The following is a 23,081-nucleotide window of genomic DNA, read 5'->3' on the forward strand; positions in this document are numbered from 1 at the left end:
AGTATGGTGCTGGTTTAGTTTTCCCATTCTGATGAGCTGTACAGTATCTGTGCCGTCTGAAATAGACATCCACTCAAGGGATACTATTTTTAAAAGAATTCATTATTCTTCCTGCCAAATGGGACTGGAGCCCACAGCATCAACCTGATCCCTCTCTTCAATAAGTGCATTATCTCAAAATATGCAGTGTGCTAAATAGCCACGTAGCAATGCAATTATAACAATAAGACCTGTGTGCTTGAGACTGTTTCCAACATCTGTTGTATATACATTCCCATTAGAGCTTGTTATCTGGGTGGATACGATATGAGCAGAATTTATTCAAATGATCGTGGTTTTCATTTGTCAGATTTGCCTGTAAAATAAATGGTGCCACCCAGAGGATTCTGTGTTTTGTTACTAAAGGTGTCAGTAAAAGATGACTGAAAATAACAGCTTATGTTATGAGCAGGGCTGATAGACTTGTTCAGTGATGTGTTTCGTATAGCACAGTATAGCAGGCAGTCCAAGGTAACACCAACCGAACAACTGTGTGCAGTGCTGTGCTTGTGTTACCCGGCCCTTCTGCTGCTCACATGAAGTAACGTGCTCTGCTGATACAAGGATATCTATTCTAGGATCTAACCTAGGACTTGCGCATGGCTGCATGCTGTGCCCTCTAATTATACCAACTAAATGCTCCTTTAGGTATCTTCCTTGGGCTGCTGGGCTGAACAGCATGTATGTTCATTAAAAATAAGTTTGGGAATTTTAGTTTGCAGAGGAGAAGGCTAAGAGGGAAAGAAATGAAGCAAACCTGGTGGCAGTGTTGGGACCAAAGAGCAGACAGGTGCAGGTTATGCTGACAGAACTTAGGGTGGAAGTGCAAAGGCGTTTTATGGTAAAGGTTTGGGATGGTCTTCAGCTGAGTTGGAACTGACAAGTTTTTAAAACCAGCTTAACTCCCCAGGAGTGATTCTGTTGGTACGACGTGTGCTGGCAGGGACATGCTGGACATTAAGAGGGCCTTCCACTCCTATTTAATATATAGAGATAAGGCTGGAGTTGTATATGAAATAAGGCCCTCTGGTGCCTGTGAGGCAGAAAGGGTCTATTTTTACTGCAAGTAGGCATCAGAAAATGAGTACCAGAAACACTTTTTTCTCAGTTTTAGAAATCGCTCCATCAGCTCATGTTACCATTAAAGGCTATTTTAAAGCAGGTAAAATCAACATTTGTATTTAAAAGTTGTAGAAACCTACTGAATGGAACTTGCTGTGAGATCAGAACCTGAATTAGCTGGTCCATAACTTGACATGCTGGATTTTTCTTGCATTGTTTCTGAGGATTTAATCAGTGCAAAAGCTTTTTGCATGCTCAGATGTCAGGTTTGCTCCAATAGGGATTAGACAAACAACCAAAAAGCATTCATTTTTCAGGAATTTGATGAAAATTGTTTTTAGAAGAAAATAAACCTTGATCTGAGTACTGTGCAACTGAACATAACGTCATTATGCCGGTGCTGGGGAACTAGAAAGTAAATGTGCCTGGGCAGGGCTGAAACAGTCCAGACCTCTTTGCAGCTGAGAGTGAAATGTAAGATTTAAGCAATCAAACTAGTAATGTAATTTTTATCTTCAAATAATTAGATTTCCACCTGTCTCCAGCCCTAAATAATAAGTGTAAAAGCTTTTCAAATAATTTGTTTTAATTCTTGTCTTGATTCCAACCCTCTTAAGACTTGCCTAGCTGGCTTCCTGCTTTAATAGCTGCTGGAGGTTTCTCGAACTTGTGCAGAACTACTGCACCATCACAGTGCAGTTTTGGCATTCTCCTTGCCCCTTCAAAGCATAAGGCTTGTGGCTAGGTGGTGTAAATCTTGCCTTTGTGGCATGGGAATAACCTATCTACCGTTGAAGAGCAAGCCTGACCCCCTTATATTGCACTGAACTTGAAAGAAGCACCGGTACAGTCCTGCAGCTGCAAGGCAGGGGGGGAAGGGGAACTAGTCACAAGGGATGAATTCAGTAGTACACCCTACACCCTCGACTCTGGGGCTGGGTTTCTACAGCAGTTCTTCACCTGGTGTATATCTGGAGGGATATTTTCTCACACAGTAGCAGCATGTAGCCCGACAGCATGGCTCTGCTGCTCATGTCTGCATCTTTCTTCCTTAAGTAGCTGTGCAAATGACTTAAGGTATACCTAAGCACTTAAAACTGATCACAGAGACTGAGGTGGAACAAGATTATATACCCAGCCATCCGTATGCCATCTGTTTCTCATGTGTGTAAGAACATTTAATATTCCTTCACAGAAGAAGTAACTCAAATGTTGCTTTTGTAGAAAAAGATTTGAAATATAAACATGTTATTTCATTGATCCTTCTCCTTTTTTTCCAGCATTAGACTGCAGACACTCTAATGTTCCTCCGCTGCCTGGTGGACCAAGTCATTGAAACACCATTTGAACATTAGGATTGTGTTTAAATGCTTTATCAATTTAATTTCTCATGTTAGCTTCATTTTCGTACCTCTAAGATTCATTTTGTGGAACTAGTAGTAAAGAACTAGTAACATTTTGGTGTTGATATATTAGCATATAAAGAAGTAAAAAGGGGTGCTTGAATTCCTAAAGCTAGATTATTTTGATTCAAAAACATTGTTCTCAAGTCTCTCCCAGTAGTCGATTAAGAGCAAAAATGCAAAGCAATATAAAGGATATTGAGTACCTTGGATAAAAGCAAAGTGTCAGAAGATACTTGCTGTATTTACTTATTTTTGCTTGTACACCTAATTTTCAAATTGACACCACAAAAATGTTTCTGAAAGGTGAGCTAGGAATAATTGCAATTATGGACCCTGTATATAACTGAATTTGATTTACTAGTACAAAATCTTGGGATGACAGTCTTTATATCTTTGTGTTATTTGTGCTTTGTATCTTTGTACTATTGCTTAATAGTCATTCTTTCCCTGTATATGGTCCATGATGTTGTGATACTCTTAGGCTTATACTATTTTGTCTCCATTTGGCAGTGGCACTCACAATGAGACAGTTCCATACTGAAAGATAATATCCTTAACAGCTAAAGGAACATCATGGCCTTAAGAATGCTATATATTAAATCCTTTTCACACAATACTGTACCACGTGAATGAAGAATCACAAAGCCTGGGATTTAAATTTGGATTCCATACAGTTATGCTGCCAGAAGAATGTGAGGCAGATTGAAATGGTGTGCTATTAACGCCATCAAAATATGTTTTCGGTGGAAGTATTGAGCAACTGAGTTTGCAATTTGTAGCAACAACCTTATGAGCAAAATGCTATATACTAAACATGTTTTATCTCTCTCCTGCTGTTTGAGAATGTGATCAGCTCTGTAGAGTTGCAGCCTGCACTTTGGTCTTCTCAGCCTCATCAGTTTCATATTTTTCAGTTCTTCTAGAAGACCTGATTGCCTTGAAAACCTTTTAAAACATACTTTAATTTTCTCAGTGTTCTGTTAGTCCACTTGTCATAAGTTTACTTCATGCTTATCATCACTCAGCATAATGTAAATGCCCTTCATTCCATTTTGAAAGGAATCATCATGGTTGTTCGATTGCATGAAAATAAAAACATCTTTCCCATCTGACATTTACAGTAGATGAAAACCAAACTGAAGTCTCAAATGTTGAAAGCTGCTTCCTCAAACAGTGACAAAAAGTAGTCATGAGCAAACGAGAGCTGAAACACTTCAGTCATATTTAGTTCCACAAATAGGTTTTGCTTTTGGTCAGGCTTCCTGTAATTTGTGATCTTGCATGTGTTCAAGAATACGCTATGAACAGCAGTAGCAGTTACTTTAATTTTGTAATCATGTGGCAAAGCAGTAAAATATCTGCAATGTATTTCATGGACAAAGATTCCAAACTGTCTAACTTATTTCAACAGGCAAGCAGCCCTACAACAGGAACAGCTCCCAGGAGTCAGTCACGATTGTCTGTCTGCCCTTCCACTCAGGACATTTGTAGGTATGTGCTGAGAAAAGTATACTTTAATCTGCCTGATACTTGTTAGTTGTTGTCTGTATTAAATAGTACGTAGCTCTTGCTTGTGCTTAGCACTGTTCATAATTTCATAGACTTTAGTTTTCATTTGATCTCCTTTGTTTCTGGTTTTGCTTTTCAGTCTCATGTTTTTCAAATTACAATTCATGTTCTCATTTTCATCCTTTTTTTGTGACTTCTCTCTCTCTGTTTCTTTCCACATACTCTTATCATTTCCATCCCTTTCCTTCGCTTACCGCTTCGTCTAGATCTACTGCCTTGCATGATTTGTCAGAAGATGAGCTTGAACATGCAACCCCTGTCATGGTGCTGACCCCTTCTAATAGGGAGTCTGGTAGGAAACAAGTAAAACGAAGGTTTAGGCGGAAACGAGAGACTGGAGACAATGGTGATCATACAGAAAAGGGGAAAGACTGTAAATTACATCCCAAGGCTGCAAAATCCAGCTGGAATGCATCTGATTCGTCATCATCCTCAGATGAGAGTCAGTGGGCTCAGGCTAGGAGGAGAGCAAGAGAAAAAGCCAGAATGTCCAGGAGAGGGAGAAGGATTAAGGGATCATGCAGTAACCAGGATGGGTCCTCAAACAATAATGCTGTTGAACTTGTCACTCTGGGGACAATGGGGAAAAAGAAGCAAGAGGTATCTGACCCTGAAAATCCTACTTTAAATCATCGCAGAAGAAGGGTTCCGAGGTTTAAGGAATCACAGTCTTCAGTATCATCTCAGGAAGCAAAGATCTCTTCAAGAAAATGCGGAAAAAGCAAGGAGAAAAGCTACTGCAGAGATCGGCAGCCTGCATCTTCTTACCTTAGATGCAATAAAGATATGAAGGACTCCTTTGCAGAGGCAGGCTCTGGCAGTGATGCTCTGGCAGTCCCAGATGATGGAGCACCTGTTGGGGCAGGGCCCACTGTGACTGATGCTGTTCAGAAGCCTCCAGTGTTGTATGATGACTGGTCTGATGATTTAGAAGTATGCAGGTTAGTCCTCACTAAGAAAGATTTAACATTCTTACAAGGAATTTCTCACCACCATGAGCTACGTGCCCTTCTCTTGACCGCTTTCTGTCACTGTTTCTCAGTCGTAAACTTCTAGACAGGCTGTAAGAAATAACACAAAAACCTCTGCTATAGAGAAGTTAGCATGTATCAGTTTGAAGGTACATTTCTCTTACTTAAAAACAGTAATTCTGCAAGGAAACCAAATGTTTTTCTCTGCTAGGTTTTACCTTATGAAGGTGGACACAGCATGCACTCCGGCAGAGTATGGCTGTGTTTTAAATCTGCAGCCAGAACCAGAGAATGAGGCAGAGTGCCAGGTAGCTCAATACAATGGGATACAGAGTTTTTCACTCTGAGGTGATCAGTTCAAATCTAGCTTTGGTCCCTCTTTGTCACTTTTCATTGACTTACATGGAGTAAGTTTATGGTCTTGATTCAGTGTCCTCTAGAGCTGCCATTACCACAGCAATCTGATGGATGGTGCCTGCAAAGCAGACTTTCCAGTCAGGCATAAGTTGTATGGTACTGTGCGCTGCTGAACACCGCTACGCTGTGAACATGTAGAGGCTGTTCGGTAGCTATCACAAAGATTGGAACAATACAAAGGATGCTTGGGCAGAATAAGTTTTAAAATAAGCTTTGAGAACGAAAAAGCAACTCCAACGGTTCTCTCTAGTTTGGAGAAGAATTGGCGTCTGACAGTTTGATATCATTGTGGTGAAGCATGCTATCAAAAGGTGTGCATTTTTCCCTGGAAATGAGGGCAAACTGGCTGCTTCTGAACTAATGCCTCAGTTTGGAGTAGAAAACTGTGGGGAATTGAGTTACTTAATTTGGTGGTAAATGAAAATGTGCCGTCCCGTAAGTTTAACAGAACTGAAACAAGTATTTCTTTTTTTTTTTTTTTTTTGAAAACTTGTGTGCCAACATTGACTCTCATCTACAAAGTGTAAATGAGGATCAGACTTAGTTTCTTGATATGGTAACCAAAAACTTCTCACTTTTCTTTGCTGGGAAGAAATTTGCATGGAAATGTAAACAGTCAGAATGAGGAAGTTGGGTATACCATGTCATGCAGTTTCACAGTATACTTCAACCTAGCAACACACTGCAAAGATCCTAGTGTTAAAAAGATAAAGGATAACATGCAGACATTGTGCTTTTTCATAGCAAGAGAGAGAAGCCATTACTTATACGGCTAGTGCCATGCACTCTTTGTTACACTTACCAAGCAAGAATGGGTGTTTCAACTGTCTGACCATTGTCTGACGTGACAATTTAAGAGTCTTCTGAGTAAAGTCCAACTGTGTCTGTACATCAGCTTGCACAATGGGACCACACCACAGGCTTGGGACCTCTTTACCTTACCACTACTGCTGTTTCTTTGTATTTCTGTAACTGTGTTATATGTTTTTGAAGCACTTGAAGTATGTCTGCATGGTACGGTGGAGGGAGGTGCACAGATAACTACTTCAACAGCTGCAGAGTTGTCTTAAGTTTTTGAACGACTAAGCCAGCATGTAGTGAAGATCCACTGTAGTAGGGACAGTACCTAAATAATAGGGCCACTTAGTCATTATTAACTGAATATAAATACTCAAAAACAGAAATGAAATTATTTCAGTATGGGTATTTCTACAGGCTTGACTATACCATATAAAAAAATCTAACAGGTAAATTAAAGTCAAAGCTTTGTAACTGTCTCATATAGATTCATCCTCACTGCTGCCTGAGTCCATAAACTTAGACATTGCTTTCAGACAGAATGTGGGCTCCAGTCTTCTGTCTGTCTTCTTAACCCATTCAATTTTATTATAATAATTCAGACACTTTTTGCAAGACTTGAAGCTTGTTCAAGGATGGAATTTTTGGATGTGCATGCAAACATTTCTGCTTGGCTCTTGTTTAGTAGAGGAAGGTTGACAGCTTTTGATAGGGGTTGTTTCAGTGCTTGCTGTCCATGGAGATGCTCTTTGAATGACAAGAGTTAAACTCAGCTTGGCCTGTTGTGCAAAATTTGTCAAGAATCATGATCTTTTCTTCATTGTCAGGGTAATGCTTTATTATTTGCTGCCATTACTTAGGTGTATTGTAATGATGATAATGCATTGAGGAAGAATGTTACAAAATCAGTAGCATGTTAATTTCTTGTAGCTGGTAAGTTATCTTACAGTTTCCAGACAGCCGAAGAAAAAGGAAGACGTGTTGTTACTACTGTAGTTTCTGGTTTCCAGGACAGGCCTATGCACTTTGTTAACTCACGATCTGTGGCATTTTTCTCTTCATATTCACAAGCTTGCTTCTTGTGAAAAAAAAAATAATTTGCATTTCAACAGTGATTTGCATGTATACAGTAACCACTTTTCTATGTGAGAAGTATAAGAAGCTTTTTTGTTATAATTGTTCTAAGACTGGAATTACAACAGCTGTTTGTGATGTGGAAATTATGTATTCTTGAGGTGTTTCTTCATCTTTTCATCAAAAATATTCCTGTTTTCTAATTGATATGACAAAACCATCTGAGAGGAATGTCCACACACTTACCAGATTGGGTGAGTGTGTGGAAGTAGCAGAGGAATCTTAAACCTCTCCTGGTGCCAGTTATTTTGTCTCTAAGTGTTTGGGTAGGTAATTTTTTATTTTATTTTAATTTTTTTTGCTTTACTTCTTTGGGAATTACTGGCAGTGGAACACGTTGATATGTGCACTTAAGGCTGTAAGCAGTTTCTCCTATGAGCATATAGCTGTATGAGTGGGAATGCGACAGGACACATCCTGTTCTAACATAAGCACATTAGTGACAAAGAAAAAAGTGTAGTACTGTGGCACAATACATGCTTCAGCTAGTCTAACGCAGACCTCTTGGTCACTTCAAGTGAGACATTTCCCCTTCTAGTGTCACTGTTTCTCAGTTTCCAAAATGATGAAACAATGACATGACATTAATGATGATTTTTACAACCCTTTCCCTGAACTAATTCCTTTCTTCTTGAGTTCATTAGAAGGCAAGGTTTCTGCTTTTGTGATTATGGACAACTGCATAAGTTCTGGCAGTGTGAGTTGTAATAGCACCTACTTTTTATTTATTTATTTGTGTATTTTTGAGTTTCACAAAGTAGGCTTTCGAAATCGTACAGTTCCCCTTTTCCTAATTTGCCTTGTTTCTGAGATTTTCCTCATGTATATTTTACTCTGCAATTTGCCATGGGGCTTGAGGAGCAACCTTAGAAGTATCATCAAGGGTAATCTCCATGAAGATAAAAGCTGTGTTTGGGACACAATAAAGTGAATGGATTAGGAGGATTTTGTCCCATCGTTTTTCACATAGGAACTACCAAGGAAAGAAGAAGTGTTAGTTGATATTACAGTAGCAGTTAGTGTATCATAAGCATATCATTTGTGTATTGACACTGAATTAATGGTGTGGTATATTTATTATTTATGATGGAAGAATTCTGTTTGACTAGTTATGTTTGCAGTGGAAAATCTTTTTGTAGCACTAATGCAGTCATTGCAGCAATAACACTGAGCTATAGTTAGCTGAAAGAAGTCACACACATATAAACAAGATGGAATTCCTCACTACGAAAAGGTACATATCAGAAGTACAATGCTGATTTTTTAACTCCACGATGACTCTCTATGTAGTCAGGTAAAGGAATGACATCATTAGATAATGATAATTAGAAATTACTTTTAAATAGAGCAGCACATACATGAAGACTGTTAAGAATGGCTAGAAGTGGTAAGGGAGTTAATGAGGTTGGTTAAAGAAATCTGCAGAATCTACTTTAAGTATCACTTTTAAAAATCAGCTTTAAAAAGCTAGAGAATTATTTGAAAGGCAGTTATAAACTTAGAAGATGATTAATATGGGTATTTCTGTGTGTTAACACAACCATAGATAGGAAGAAATGGTGTACATTGCCCTTGACGAGACAGTAAGATTAAGTAGTTTATCTCTGTGAAATCAAGTGTTTTAACATTTTTTTTTTCCGTAATAGTACTTTGCAGAACCTGCAAATGTGCAGGTCTTGCACAAAAACCTTAGGTCCTCCATTATTCATGTAGCAGAGTGCTCGAGAATCAACAGGCAGAAAGCCTCTTGGGAGGGAACAAGTCTTCAGAGATTGGACTTGAGGAAAGCAGAGAGAGATAAACAGAGGATAGATGTATAGACTTGAATACTACCATTGAAAGTGAATACTCATTTGAAGTATTTATACTGAAACAGTGAAACTGGATCCAATAAATAATTGAAACTGTAGCGCAGAATACACGGACTTGAAATACCATCCAGATTCCTCAAAAATCACCAAGAAGTGAAGGATGCTGAACTGCCAGCCTGTAGTGTTTAACTGAAGACGGTGTTTAACCTGCTCCTCTCTGGGATGTTAGCATCTTCCTCAGGGTCTCAAGATGATACATTCCCTCATTAGGAGCCAGATCTCTGAACCTTGTCCTGCATGTTGGCTGCTCAAAAGAATTATTGTTGCTGCTTACTTTCCTGTTTAAAGCCTTCTTTTTACAAGGTGACTTTTTTATAGGAATCTCCTCGCCTAGATGATGGTCTAGTGGTTCATCAGCCTATGAATCAGTATGAAATCCTGGTTAATTCTTTTCTTTGCCTGATGGTTCAAAGCCCCATCTGTCACCTCTTTAGCCATCTGGTTATGCAGTCTCTTTTGGAAGCTCTCCATGGTTTGGAACAATGCAAGAATAGCTGAAAGCAAGCAAGCATGTCTTTGCTGTGGTTAGGGTCACATACACAGGAAGAAGTGACTCCTGGTTTCTGTTTCTTTCTCTCAAAACCTGTTTTTTTTTGTTTTGTTTTGTTTTGTTTTGTTTTAATCTACAATCTAGTTAATGCAAATAGTTTTAATAGCACTGCATCCTGCCAGTAAGTTTGGATGAGAGGAGGTTTTAAGGGTCCCATTATTAAATACTGAAAGATAGTATGCATTCTGTATGGAGCTTAGTTATTTAAAGATTTGACTTTAACTGGGCAGGCAGAAAGAAATCAAAATCCTTTTTTAAATCACAGTCCTTAGTTTCTTAGGCTCATGTTCAGTGTAGTAAATCTTGTCTGACACATATGCTGAGATGCAGTGACAGTGCATCTGAGGCAGAAATTACTTGTAACTCTTTAGATAGTTAGATATCCTTTTTATCACCTATAACGGAATATTAATAGAGGACAAGAAATGTTGACAAAATAAATGATATAGTGTGCTTTTGCTAATGTAGTTTGCTCTTGGGTCTCTTAAAATTTTGATCACGTTTAGAGAAATCAAGAGAAAGCTTTGCCTAAACTGTTATGAAATTATACTGGTGTGGTGCAACATTTTGAAAATGTGTTTTTCTCTAGTCAGATAAAGGCAGCTGACTGTATGGTATAATGGAAGGGCAGGTTTGACAGGGAAGAGGTATACAAATTGATTACATTCGGTATGCAGAATTAATGTGCTTCATTCACACTATGTTTAAATGGAGAGGAAGACCAATTTGGCATTTAGATCACTTTATGATTTAACAGTGGAATAAAATGGAAATGAGATCAGAAAAAAAGAAGCTTGCAAAATAAAAGCAAGAGAAACATGGCATGCTGTAGTCAATTGCTAGGTGAACATATTTATTGATTTTTTTTGTTGTTGTTTAATGATAAATTATGCAGGAACAGTGTTAGATATTTTTTCAGTTTATTTTTTTTATGAATGAGTTACTTATTTTCTGTGAGTTCATAAAGTGTTTGCTTTACAGTTTTAGGTTCTAGCTATGGTGTTCTGTAAGCACCATATTAGCTGGCAGAAAGAAAATATCCTTTTGGGGACAGATGAACAATTTTTTTTTTTTTTTTTTTAGACTACTAGACAGTAACAAGCTATTTGGGGAAATCTTTTGCAAACCTGTGGAAATATTTCCTTTTGGTCCAATTAAGATAGCCTAGGAGCACATGGTAATTCATGCTGGCAGCTATTAATCTGCACAGCCAAAACCAACGCTAGGGATTCACTTCATCCAACATTTTTCAGCTATGCTCTTTCTCCCTGAAATAAGCTCTCTTCAGTAACAGTTAGATCTAGCTATGATATGTATCCATCAGACTGGGTAACAATCTAGCTTTGCATAATCATTATGAGTCCAGATATGCTTTCCTGTGATGGGCAGGATTTTGACTGTGTTTTCAGTCCTTTCTCATCTAAAATAATATTATTTCTGAAATATCCTCCTTAAGCATGTTTATATAGAGAAACTATTTTCGCATTTTACTAGGGAGATCTATTTAAAATGTGAAGGCATTTGTATTCTACAGGTAGATTTCCTGAAAGAAAGAAGAAAATGAGAGTATGGGTATTGGGCACTGGCATTAATTTATTATTATGCTTTTGGTCACAGTGTGTAGAAAGTGGCAGAAAACGTGCCAATCACAAAGCTCCTGCTAATTTTGTTACTGAAGGGATCTCCATAAGTTCAGATAAGGAGCCTGCTTTTAAAGCCTGCTTTTAAAGCAAATTTGTTCAAGAATGGCTGAGGTTGGCAGGGACCTCTGGAGGTCATCTGGTCCAATCCCCCGGCTGAGCAGGGTCACCTAGAGCAGGTTGCACAGGATGGCATCCAGGCGGCTTCCGAATATCTCCAGAGAAGGAGACCCCACAACCTCTCTGGGCAGCCTGTTCTAGTGCTCTGTCACCCTCACAGTAAGGAAGTTTTTTCTCATACTCACCCAGAACTTCCTGTGTTTCAGTTTGTGCCCATTGCCTCTCATTCTGTCACTAGGCACCACTGAAAAGAGTCTGTCCCCATCCTCTTGACACCCTCCCTTCAGATATTTGTACACATTGATCAGATACACTCTTAGACTTCTCCAACCTAAATAGGCCCAGCTCTCTCAGCCTCTCCTTCTATGACAGATACTCCTGCCCCTCTAAACATGTTAGTAGCCTTCCGCTGGACTCGCTCCAGGAGATCCTTGTCCCTCTTGTACAGAACTGGACACAGTACTTCTGATGAGGCCTCACCAGGGCAGGGTAGAGGGGCAGGATCACCTCCCTCAATCTGCTGGCAGCACTCTTCCGAATGCCACCCAGGATCCTGTTGGCCTTCTTGGCCACAAGGGCACAATGCTAGCCCATGGTCAGCCTGCTGTCCACCAGGACTCTCAGGCCCTTCTCCACAGAGCTGCTTTCCAGCAGGCCAGCACCCAGCCTGTGGTGGTGCTTGGGATTATTCCTCCCTAGGTGCAGGACCCTGCACTTGCACTTGTTGAACTTGATGAGGTTCCTCACTGCCCAAGTCTCCAGCCTGTCCACGTCCCTCTGAATGTCAGCACAGCCCTCTGGGGTATCAGCCATTCCTCCCAGCTTTGTGTCATAAGCAAATTTGCTGAGGGTGCGCTCTGTTCTGTCATGCAGGTTATTGATAAGTAACCAGAACAAGACTGGACCCAGTACTGACTCCTAGGGGACACCACTAGCTACAGGCCTCCCATGAGACTGCACTGCTGAACACAACCCTCAGAGCTCTGCCATCCAGCCAATTATCAATCCACCTCACCATTAACTCATCCATCCCACACTTCCTGAGCTTGCCTATGAGAATTTTATGGGAGACAGTGTTGAAAGCCTTGCTGAAGTCAAGGTAGACAACATCCACTGCTCTCCCATCATCTAGCCAGCCAGTCATCCCATCATAGAAGGCTATCAGGTTGGCTAAGCATGATTTCCCCTTGGTGAATCCATGCTGACTACTCCGGATCACCTTCTTTTCCTCCATGTGCTTGTGACTGTGAGGCTACTTCCAGCTGTCTGTAGAAGGCTTCATCTACTTCCTCTTCCTGATGAGGTGGACTGTAGCAAACACCCACAACGGTATCAGACATGGCCTGCTCTTTAATCCTTATCCATAAGCTAAATGAGGGTAAAATATGCTTTGGTATATTTTTGAGAAAGTCTATGAAAGCTGTCTGCACTACCTTGCTGTAGCTAAACCCTTTGTCTATAGGCAGTGGCCAAAAGTCCTTGAAAATTGTATTGGCTGTTTGGATGGCTTCATACGGCTTGGTCTCTAATACACTGAAGGAGTTCTGGTAATGCAGGATTGCTGCAAACTTTTTTCAATCAGTGTTGTGCATAACAATGAGATTCTTGTATAGCTTGAAGCACAAGGATGGCCATGCTGATTCATTCCTGTCCTTAATCAGCCTGCTTTGACAATTGTCATCTACGGAAATCAGCTATATAGGTAATGACATAGAGGAGTGCTTCCAACTGATTTTCACAATGCAAACAAGACTCCTGCATTTTCTACTTTGCTACAGCAGCACAGAAATTGGCCTATTTTCTTAATTACCAAAGAGTAAAGTGGATTAGTGAAAGACAGGTTAGGATAACTGCTGTTTTTCCAATGACGGTAGAGATGAGCAGCTATTCTCTTTAATGAGAGCAAAATTGTTACCTTGCATGTGAAGAAAAAGCTTCAAACCTGTTGGAATCTATTTGTATCTCTTGAAATAAGCAGCTCAGGTGGTGAGTAACCACTTTAGAGTACCTAGCATTTCTAGATCGTAATTTTGGTTGCTGTGATTTTGCCAGACTATACCACTGTGAGGGAAAACTTAAATTTTCCTTGTGAAGTCTTTGCTTAACACAGGTTGTAGTTGTCCTTTTAAAATGAGGTTATGTAAGAAGTGTTTGTATGGAAGAAAAAAAAAAAACAAAAAAACCTTAATTCCATGAGAAATGAAGGACAGTTATCCACAATATCTTGCTGCTTTTTTGAAAAAGAACCTAAATCCAATTAGCATGTCAATGTCTACAAACTGTGCCCATCTCACTTCGTACTTCCCTTCTTGCCTTATGACTTTTGCAATGAACAGGACGAGGGGAAACAATGGAAAATACTTCATTTTCATGGAATTAAAGAGAGTGCGACAATACAAAATTCTGAAGACGGCCAACTTTTGAGTTCCTTATTTAGCATTACTGTGGTGCAGCCCTGTCAGGCAGCTCAGCACCCCTCGTCTGCTTGCCCACCCTCACCAGGTGGGATGGGGAGAGAAAGGGAGAGGTAGAAGTGCGAGAGCTCAGGGCTGGGGCAGGGACAGCTCGGTGGGGAAGGCAGAAGCTGCGCAAAGCAAAGCCTGACCGGGCCCCACTGGCAGCTTCCCACCGGCAGGCAGGTGCCAGCTGCTCCAGGCCAGCAGGGCTCCTCACATGGGGCGGCTTCTCAGGGAGACAAATGGCGTCGCTCCCTAGGTCCCCCTTCCTCCCCCTCGGCCCCGGCTGTCATGGCTGAGCGTGAGGCCGGGCGGTGTGGGACATCGCTTTGGGCAGCCTGGGCCAGCTGTCCTGGCTGGGTCCCCTCCAGCTCCTGGGGCACCCCCGGCCCCTCGCTGGCAGGGCAGCGCGAGGAGCTGGGAAGGCCTCGCCTCTGGGCCAGCGCTGCTCTGCAACAGCTGAACGTCTGCGTGCTGTCACCACTATTTCATCAAAAATCCAAAACACAGCATTGTGTGAGCCTCTGTGAAGACAATCAACCCACGACAAGCAGCATCTCGTGATCTGAATAAATAAGAAGTTTATATATGATATACATATATATATATATGTCAATTATATATATATACACGTATGATGTCAATATGCCCTTCAGTGAAGAAGGAGGTGTAACTTAAATTACTAGTATCTTCACTTACTCCGTTTACATAGTCATTTTGGTACAAAGTTTAGTATGTCACATACAGTTTCTCAATCAAGCATTATCTGTGAGACTTTCAGCATCATTTGGTTATGCCTTAAATACAATTAATATTTTGAAAAAAAACTCCCTTGGGGGGAGGAGGTAGAAGAGGTTGGATGGGGGGAAGGTGTTTTTAGTTTGCTTTTATTTTGTCACTGTTCTAGTCTGCTAGTGATAGGCTATAAATTATATTAATCTCCATACGTTGAGTCTGTTTTGCCTTTGACAGTTCCTTTGGGGAAGGAGAGTGAGAGAGTGGTTGTGGTGAATTTAGCTGCCCATCAGGGCTACCACACATTTGTACTTACATCTCCCTCTAAAAATTTTATGAATTGAACAGAAACATAAAATAGTTCAGGAACTGGGTTTCGTGTAGGCAACGTACAATAAATCTACAACAGTTTTTATATGAATTATGCAAAATTCTTCACAAAGACTGATTTTGTTTTCAATTTAACATTTTTGATTTTTGCTGAAAATATGTTTTTCTTTTTGCTAATTTATTGCATTATATGAACCTGCTATGTAAGAACACCGTTTTAATATTTTTTAATAATTTGTATGCACAACTTTGGTATAAATTTCTCCATTTGGTACATTTGTGTGCAGCAGTCATAGAAGCAGTTCTGTGCTAGAGAAAGTTTACTGGGAAATTAAAGTACTGCCATATAAAACAGAAACTTAAGCTTAAGAAAGACTGCATTGTTAGAGTATTCTTTACTAAAATTTCATAGTGAGCTTTCTTAAAAGAAAAATACTTTGATCTCATTGTGTAGGGGTGTGTCTGTAGCTGCGTATAAAATAAAATACGTCTGTCTGGCTCAGATGATCATCTAATAGCTCTCTATATATACTCTGTTGTCTGGTGTACACATGGTTTTTGGAGCCTGGCCTCAGCACAGCCATGGTACTCATCTTTTTCCCTTGACAAGCAAGGCAGGCATCTTTAAAACACTAAGCTGCCAAACCTACAAAAAAATATGCAGGCTCAGTGCATGACTACAAAGGGATTCTAACTAAAGGGATTCAGTCAGATAGCTGACTTCCTTCCCTCCCCTCCATTTCCAGATAGTCAAAGGTACTGCTCTATAATGAAGGCCATTTTTTCTAGGGAAAGACTAGAAAGTTGAGAAAAGCTGAGTGTGCAAGTTCTGTAGGTCTGTCTGAGCAGGTAAAACTGCAGCTATTAACCATGATCAGTGGAGTGCTATAACCTGTAAATAAATCATTATAGATTTAGCTTTTTATTATTATTATTTATTTTTCGATTTGTAGTGGAGAGGTTTTTTTCATTCAATTCACTTCTGAACTTCTGAAGTACGTAAGCAAATGTTACTTTCAGGATGAGGTCAGGCCTCTGAAGTGTCTGTGTCATGGGTGAAAATTGTGAACAGCTGTGATCATGCAAAAAATAGGCGACTAGAATTGAAGTTCTCTGCCTCCCACCTGGTTTAGATATGCTTCAGATAAGCCTGTGTTTTGTATCCTTACCTCAGCTCTGTTTGCACAGCGTATTTTTCAAAACCATTTTTTTACAGTTTATTTTCTGTGATTTGTGATGATTTTGATATACATGGTAAGTAAATACAACAAGGGGAAAAAACACTTGAAATTCTGTTTCAGTAGTCATTCTAAGAAAGTTAGTACAAGCTATCTGGTCCAAGTCTGTAAAAAAAAAAAAAAAAAAATTAAACAGCTAGCCAACAATTTGCTTCAATAGCCGTTGGGCACCCAGGTATCTTTAAAGACTGCGTTTCTGAGTTTAGGTACCACAAATTCCTTCTAAGCTAATTTCTTCTGGATAAACAAATAATGAAGAGCTGAATTGCACCAAAGAGCATTCAAGCTAATGAAAACCGTGCCTTTGGTTATTTTCTCTGGACTTTAATTCCATTAGAAGTTTTTCTCCTCATTACATATTTCATGGTTAGAAAACTAGAAGAGGTCATTAGATTATTTAGTTGGAGCTTCTGTATAATGTACATACTTAATGTCAAGCTGTTATTTATGCATTTAGCTTATAACTTCTGTACCACGAAAGCACAAATAGAAAATATAATTCATGTACTGTTTTTTTAATAAAACTATTTCTACTGAAGAATACTTCTATTCATTTCAGATTCGCAATGTCACTTTATTTGAAGATCCCAGTGGAGTTTTAGGCTTGTATTTTAGCTCTTAAAATAATTTGAAACAATTCTGGTAAAAGTAGAAAAAAGACTCTTGGGCACCTAGTTTAGTTGTCTAATTTCTAAACAGTGTAAATGCTAAGCCTGTAAAATAAATTATGTATAGCTTGAATTTAAACAAACAGAGGATACTAGCTTTCCTTTGGGAAATAGCTTTAATTTAAAAAGAAAATGTTTTTTTTGTGTTAACTCTCAGCTGGGAATGCATTTGTTAGAGAAATAACTATTCAGTGTTTTGAACATTTCGTTTTACTTAAGCTGTAGGTTCAAGAAGAAAACAGCATGCAGCAAGTTTCTACATAAGAACTAAGCCACTGACTGACGTGTCTAGCTTGGCCGGGTTAGTAAAGAAAAGGCTGCAAATGGAGTCCTTGTAAAATGTCTGTCTCAAATACAGGGTGTCCAAGATAGAAGTTGTGGGTATTTTCTTCTCCCCCTGCTCCCATGGAGGTAGAAGATGCTGAAGAGCATATGGGCACCACTGCAGACACTGAAAACCTGGCTTTTGTGTACCAGGTTTCCAGAGATTCATTTTTTTTGCTGGCTTTTTTTCTCTCTCGCTACATATCTGGCGAAGCAGCTTTGTTCTGCTTTCCCGTGATTGTAGATTTGTTTTCTCATGGCTCTAGGCTATGCTGTGAAGGAACACCAGCTGTTCTTGATCCACAGATCTTTCATTTAGACACTGAGATGGCCCTCTCCTCCTGCTCGTAGACGTGGCAGCCTGTGTGTGCTGTAGCCAGTCTTTCGCTGGGCTGCCCTAAGTGCCAGCTGCACCTGTGGGGTGCAGAACATGATCCTCCTTTCCTCGCCGGGCTGCTAGCTCACCACAGGGCCCTTTTTCTACCCCAGGAGCGATGTGGCTGCAGTTTTCTGTGTAAAGGGAAGAGCTGTTCCTCAGACCAGACGTGTTCCGACACTTCTGCATGCACGTATCTGAGGGTGCCTTTCCTAAGTGCTCAGTTTCTAAGTTGAACGTTTTATTTGCGTGACACACGGATCTGTGCTGTTGTTATTACTTCTCTATTTTGAAGTAACATTTTACAAGCGTCAGCTTTTTTTTCCCTTCCTTTACATGCCAGTCTGTCTTTGGACATTCATGAAGGCTTGGGTGTTTTGTTATGTTTTTTTGTGAGGTGTTGATGGAAGGAAGTTACTCTTCGTTTAAGTGAACCCTCCTTAACTTAAGTTTTTTGGTTACTTCTGCTTACTGCTGAGCTTTCTCTGCCCTCACAGAGACACTTGCAGATAAAGCTGGCCTGGGTTTCAATGAGCAAATGTTTCCCTGATGTGATCAGGAGTCTGGAATGGAAGAAGATCACTAAGACATTTGGACATAAGTCACAGAAGAAAGCCATCTGATTGTGGTCTTAGGACACTGATTATTTTATGCAAAACTGCAATGTGAAAAGCTTTGTATCCCACTACATGGTAATGACAGTTCTGGAACCAGCATCTGTCTTAGGGTCTGCTTACAGCTGTAGTTTTTGTTTTCCCAGATAAGGCAGATATCTACTTCAAAGGGGCAATGAAGAATGAGAAAGGACCATGTCTTTTTGATACCTGCCTCCGAGAAAGTGTGTGCATGTGTGTATGTGTGCTGTATGCATTGCTCCAGAGTACTCAAAAGTGTTCTCTAGTCCTTTTAACTGTGTAACTGCCAAGAGGTATCTTAGAACCTTTTTGTACTTTCCATGCTGGATATTTTCAGTTTGTCATTAGATTCTGCTGACTTTGATTATTTTCTTGTCATTACTTACAGACCAAGAACTACTTAGCCCTAACTGTAAGACGACAGATATTTGTCTTAGAGGTTTTGCCATGCATAAAAGGGAAAACAGTATTATTTGTATTAATTCACCTTCAGCCCACATAGAAAGTTCAAAGGGAAGTAGCTAAATGAAGACAAATTACTGAGTGGCAGAAGGGAACAAGGAGTATGTTCCTGGGCCTTAATCTGAAAGGTTGTGTACCTTGTGTTTCACAAATGTCAAGTCGGAAAATAAAAAAGCAGTGTCTGGAAAGTTCCCTCACGAGCTGTTGCTGTCCTTCCTGTCAGGATCTGCCACTGTGAGGGAGATGATGAAAGTCCCCTCATCACACCGTGTCGCTGCACAGGGACCCTACGCTTTGTTCATCAGGCCTGCCTGCACCAGTGGATTAAGAGCTCAGACACACGCTGTTGTGAACTCTGCAAGTACGACTTTATAATGGAGACCAAGCTCAAACCTCTTCGGAAGGTATGGTGCTTTTGAATTTAATTACACCTAAATGTCAAATGGCTGGAATGGCTGCACAAAGTACTAGCACATTTAAAGAAACATCTACCTGTCCAAAATGGCTTTGTACTTGCTGTTATTAAATCAGTCCCAGAAATCTTTTTTCTATATTTAGGTTAGTTAATTTACAGGAGGAGAGTGTTTTGAATAGAATCCCTTTTGGTGTGCATGCAGTGTAAATGCACAAAAAATAGTTTTTTGCGTTTAGAATTTTTATCTTCTGCCTTTTGTTATTGGCTGATCTGCCTATTTTTAAGCCAGAAGGAAATCTTGCTCCTCACATTTTGTTCCTGAATAACACAGGCCAGCTCACCCAGTAACTCTTAGTTGAGCCCATAACTTTTAGTTGAGAAGGATGCTTATGCTACTGTGGAAATGGCAATTATGAAATAACACAGACAGTCATTTTAGCTGCATCTGTTCTAACTGTTACACTTGTGGGCAAATTAATCACTTGCACATTAAGATTAGTTAATGGAATCTAAACTACAGGGCGACCTTGCATCCTGAAAGTCAAATGTATGTTATCTGCACTCATCATCTGTTTTCCAGGATAAATCAATTTAATGGTACAAGGGTTGTCAGTATAGAGAAAGTAAAGAGTTTATTAAGCATATGTGGGTTTTGTTTTGTTTGGAGCGAATAATTTCTCCTCTAGATTTTCTCTAAAAATGCTCTCATCCACTTTGGATTTTGTTGCATCGTTGAAGTTTGAGTCAATCTAGAACATGGTGAGTTTTGATTTAAAATGTTTTTCAAAGCATCTTGCATTGAAATTTATGTAGACACTACTAGCTTGCAGCTAGTACATGCATATATAATGGTGTTTTGATGGCAAAAGACATTTTGGTTTTGTCAGCCTTCCACTGGTAGCAGTTCTGAAAAGAAGAGCAAATAGAATTCCTGTTCATTTCTCATCCGGAGAAATTATCTAGTAAGTCTCTGATGATAAACAACAGTTGGAGAAAGTTGGGTCCGATTTGACGAGCAAAGCCCGCGATAAGAAAGGACAGTTCTCAAGTGCCTGGTAGATCTTGCCAGGTAGACTAGCAATTGAAAGAGATGTAAATAAAAACCTGATAACTAAAAACTTAATTATATTGTCTCAATTTTTAGTAATAACAGATAAACTTTAGATAATGTGACAGGAAGGAGGTAATTGTATAAAATCCCCTGCCTGTAGCATCTTTTCTTTCCATTTTTCTGTTTCAACAGAATTTGCTTTAACCTTCCACCTAACAAATACACTTGCTACTTTCCCTAAGAGAACATGCAGATATTTTAAGCAGAAGCCTTTTCCTGATTGTGTTAGATAATAGTGTGTCTTTAAAAATCTGGAAATACAATTTATAGCATCCAAGGTGAAAAGGAGTGAATAATGTGCATAACTGTTGATATCAGAAGTAGCCACTTTAACTTTTTTTTTTTCTTGGAAAGAATTTAGTGGAATACTGATGGATTTAGAATGGTTATGTCATTCCTGCAAGTCTGTCATTTTTTAATTGAATGATTAACAACGTATTCTTTTCTTTAGCCGTTTCTTATCATTGCTTCTCAGGTATGTTTTTGATTTCCAGCACAGCAAAGATGAGCCTCTTCTTTCAAAGAGGATGTATTTGCTTCTGCTCAAGACAGCACTGTAGCTTATCTCACTGATAGTAAAAATCTGGCCACGTCCTCGCTCTTCAATGCACTGCCAAAAAATATTTTTTAATACAGTATGGAACCAGCATGTAATTACAGATCATGTCTTATGATTTGCACCCATTTCAGAAACCAAGAATAGGAAACTTTTTTCAAAGTTTTCAAAGTTAAAATTGTTTATGTTATTTACATTTATGGCTTTCAAATGTGACACTTTTCTTATGTTATATTAAACTGAACGTATCATCCTCAGTAAGTGTATACACTATCATCACCGTCTTTCTCAGATTTATGAAACACTATCCAGTTTATGAGGAGCTCTTTTATAACCAAGCATTTTGAGAGCTGTAGCAAAGACAAGGTAAGGGAGGAAAGAGATCATTAAGAGACTTGCCAAGTAAGCACAGTTCCCTGGTAACTTTCCAACAAAACATCTTCTATAAAAATCATTTAAAATGCTTTTGACAGAAGCCTTGCATTTTTGCAAAAAAATGCAAAGATCCAATGAAGCACCATCGAGTTCCTTGCTGGTTCTTCATGCAAGAAGAGGAGCCTGGGAGCCCAGAACCTCAGCTGTGGGGCATTTCCAAGGAGTTCTGATTTTCTGAAGACTGGTTACCAGAGACCAGAGTGGAGTGAGACAGGCAGGTCATAAACCTGAAGCTCTCCACAATCCTGTCTTCTTGTTATAGGATCTGAAAATCAAAAGGGTGTCTCTAGAGCTTTGAGACTTTCTTGAGAGTGTTAGATTGTGCTAAGGCTTGGTTGTATACTAGACCCTGAGAGCCTTGAGTCACCAGCACAAGTCCAGCTTGGTAGCAGTAATTTAAAAATCCACAAATCTCAAAAGGATAGAAAATGAGGAATTCTCTGGTCTTAATGGCAGAGACATTACGGGCAGTGCCAGCTATTATCTCCTGTCAACTTTACCATATGCTGAGTGGAAACAGCAAAAAAAGTAAAAAATAAATAAAAAAGACCAAAAAAAAAAAAAAGGACTTATTTTTGGGGAATTTTGTTTCCTTGATAAGAGACTACAGATTTATATCCAACAGGAGACTACCTATCCAATTCCAAAAGAATACCATTTTATTAAAAATAAAAAAATAAAAAAATTGTGTGTGTAGGGAAGGATTTAATTTTAATTTCTGCTAAAGTGAAAGTTTCTCACCAGCTCCAGAAGAAGCATTTTCAATGGCCATCAGACCTGGGTTTGAAGTGGCATTCTACAAGTGAAAGGGTCACATCTCCCAGCCAGTTTTGATTTTTAAATCTTACCTTACTTATGATGTGAGATTATGGAGTTTGGTTCTTGATTATATGTTGCTTCATTATGATGAAATTCATCATAATATCTTTGTAACACCTCAACTGCTGGTCTGCTGAAGGGAAAGATTACATACCACAGAATTTAATTACAGATAACTATAATTTTGTTTGTGAAGTATCACAAAAGCAGGATTTCACAATAAAACAAAACTATCTTGATTCAACTGGCGAATTACCATCTTTATGCATGCCTCAGTGTTTCATGCACCCTCATTGTTTCCTACCCATTTTTTTAATCAAAGTCTAGGGATTTATAGCATAATCATTTTTGAATATCATGTCATATGGCTGCTAGCACGCAAAAGTGACAATGTGCAGCATACTAGGTTAACATAATTCAAGATACCTCTATTAAAATCAATAGCTTTGTGCAAATATGCACCAGTAATTTAATTACAGAATCCCTGAAAGCATCAGACATCAAATAAAACTTAGGTTAATCATTTTAGTGAGTCTTTGCATTGAAGTAATCTTTTTAAGTAATGATCAACAGGCAGTGCAAGAGTTTCGTGTATTTAAGGAGGAATAATTACTTGGCTAAATACAAATTAAGAGATTAAATATTAAGCATTGCTTAGTGTATCTGTTTTATTTCTCCTGGTCTCCATTATGACTATCCATCACTATAAATAATATGGTTTTGTTTGTAGCTTTACCTTTCAGCATTTGCAGTGTGTAGTGCAGAATTTTTTCTTTGTAAAGTAACCTTATTTATCAAGCAGGGAATTACAAAGTGACAATAAGCTTGTGTCAGTTTCTTATTGAGCTCTCTCAGGTAATAGCTTCATCCTGAGCAAATCACTTCTTCATTAAAAAGGATGTAATCCTGATAAAGTGGTACCTGCATTTCATTCTCTTGAATTT

General features: G+C 39.2%; 1 protein-coding gene across 3 annotated transcripts in view; it reads left to right on the plus strand.

Annotated features, from left to right (window-relative positions):
- MARCHF1 (membrane associated ring-CH-type finger 1) overlaps positions 1-23,081 on the plus strand; it is a 235,334-nt gene that overhangs the window by 192,039 nt on the left and 20,214 nt on the right. For 2 of the 3 annotated variants that reach the window (XM_035550499.2, XM_035550508.2), the window contains 2 exons: positions 3,919-3,998; positions 19,025-19,205. In XM_035550499.2, the coding sequence (XP_035406392.1) occupies positions 3,919-3,998; positions 19,025-19,205 (261 nt within the window). Of the gene's footprint in view, positions 1-3,918; positions 3,999-4,282; positions 5,018-19,024; positions 19,206-23,081 lie in introns of all 3 variants that reach the window. The other variant, XM_050710439.1, reaches the window with a different exon arrangement.

Source organism: Cygnus atratus, chromosome 4, assembly GCF_013377495.2.
Source record: "Cygnus atratus isolate AKBS03 ecotype Queensland, Australia chromosome 4, CAtr_DNAZoo_HiC_assembly, whole genome shotgun sequence".
Lineage (NCBI taxonomy): Eukaryota > Metazoa > Chordata > Aves > Anseriformes > Anatidae > Cygnus > Cygnus atratus.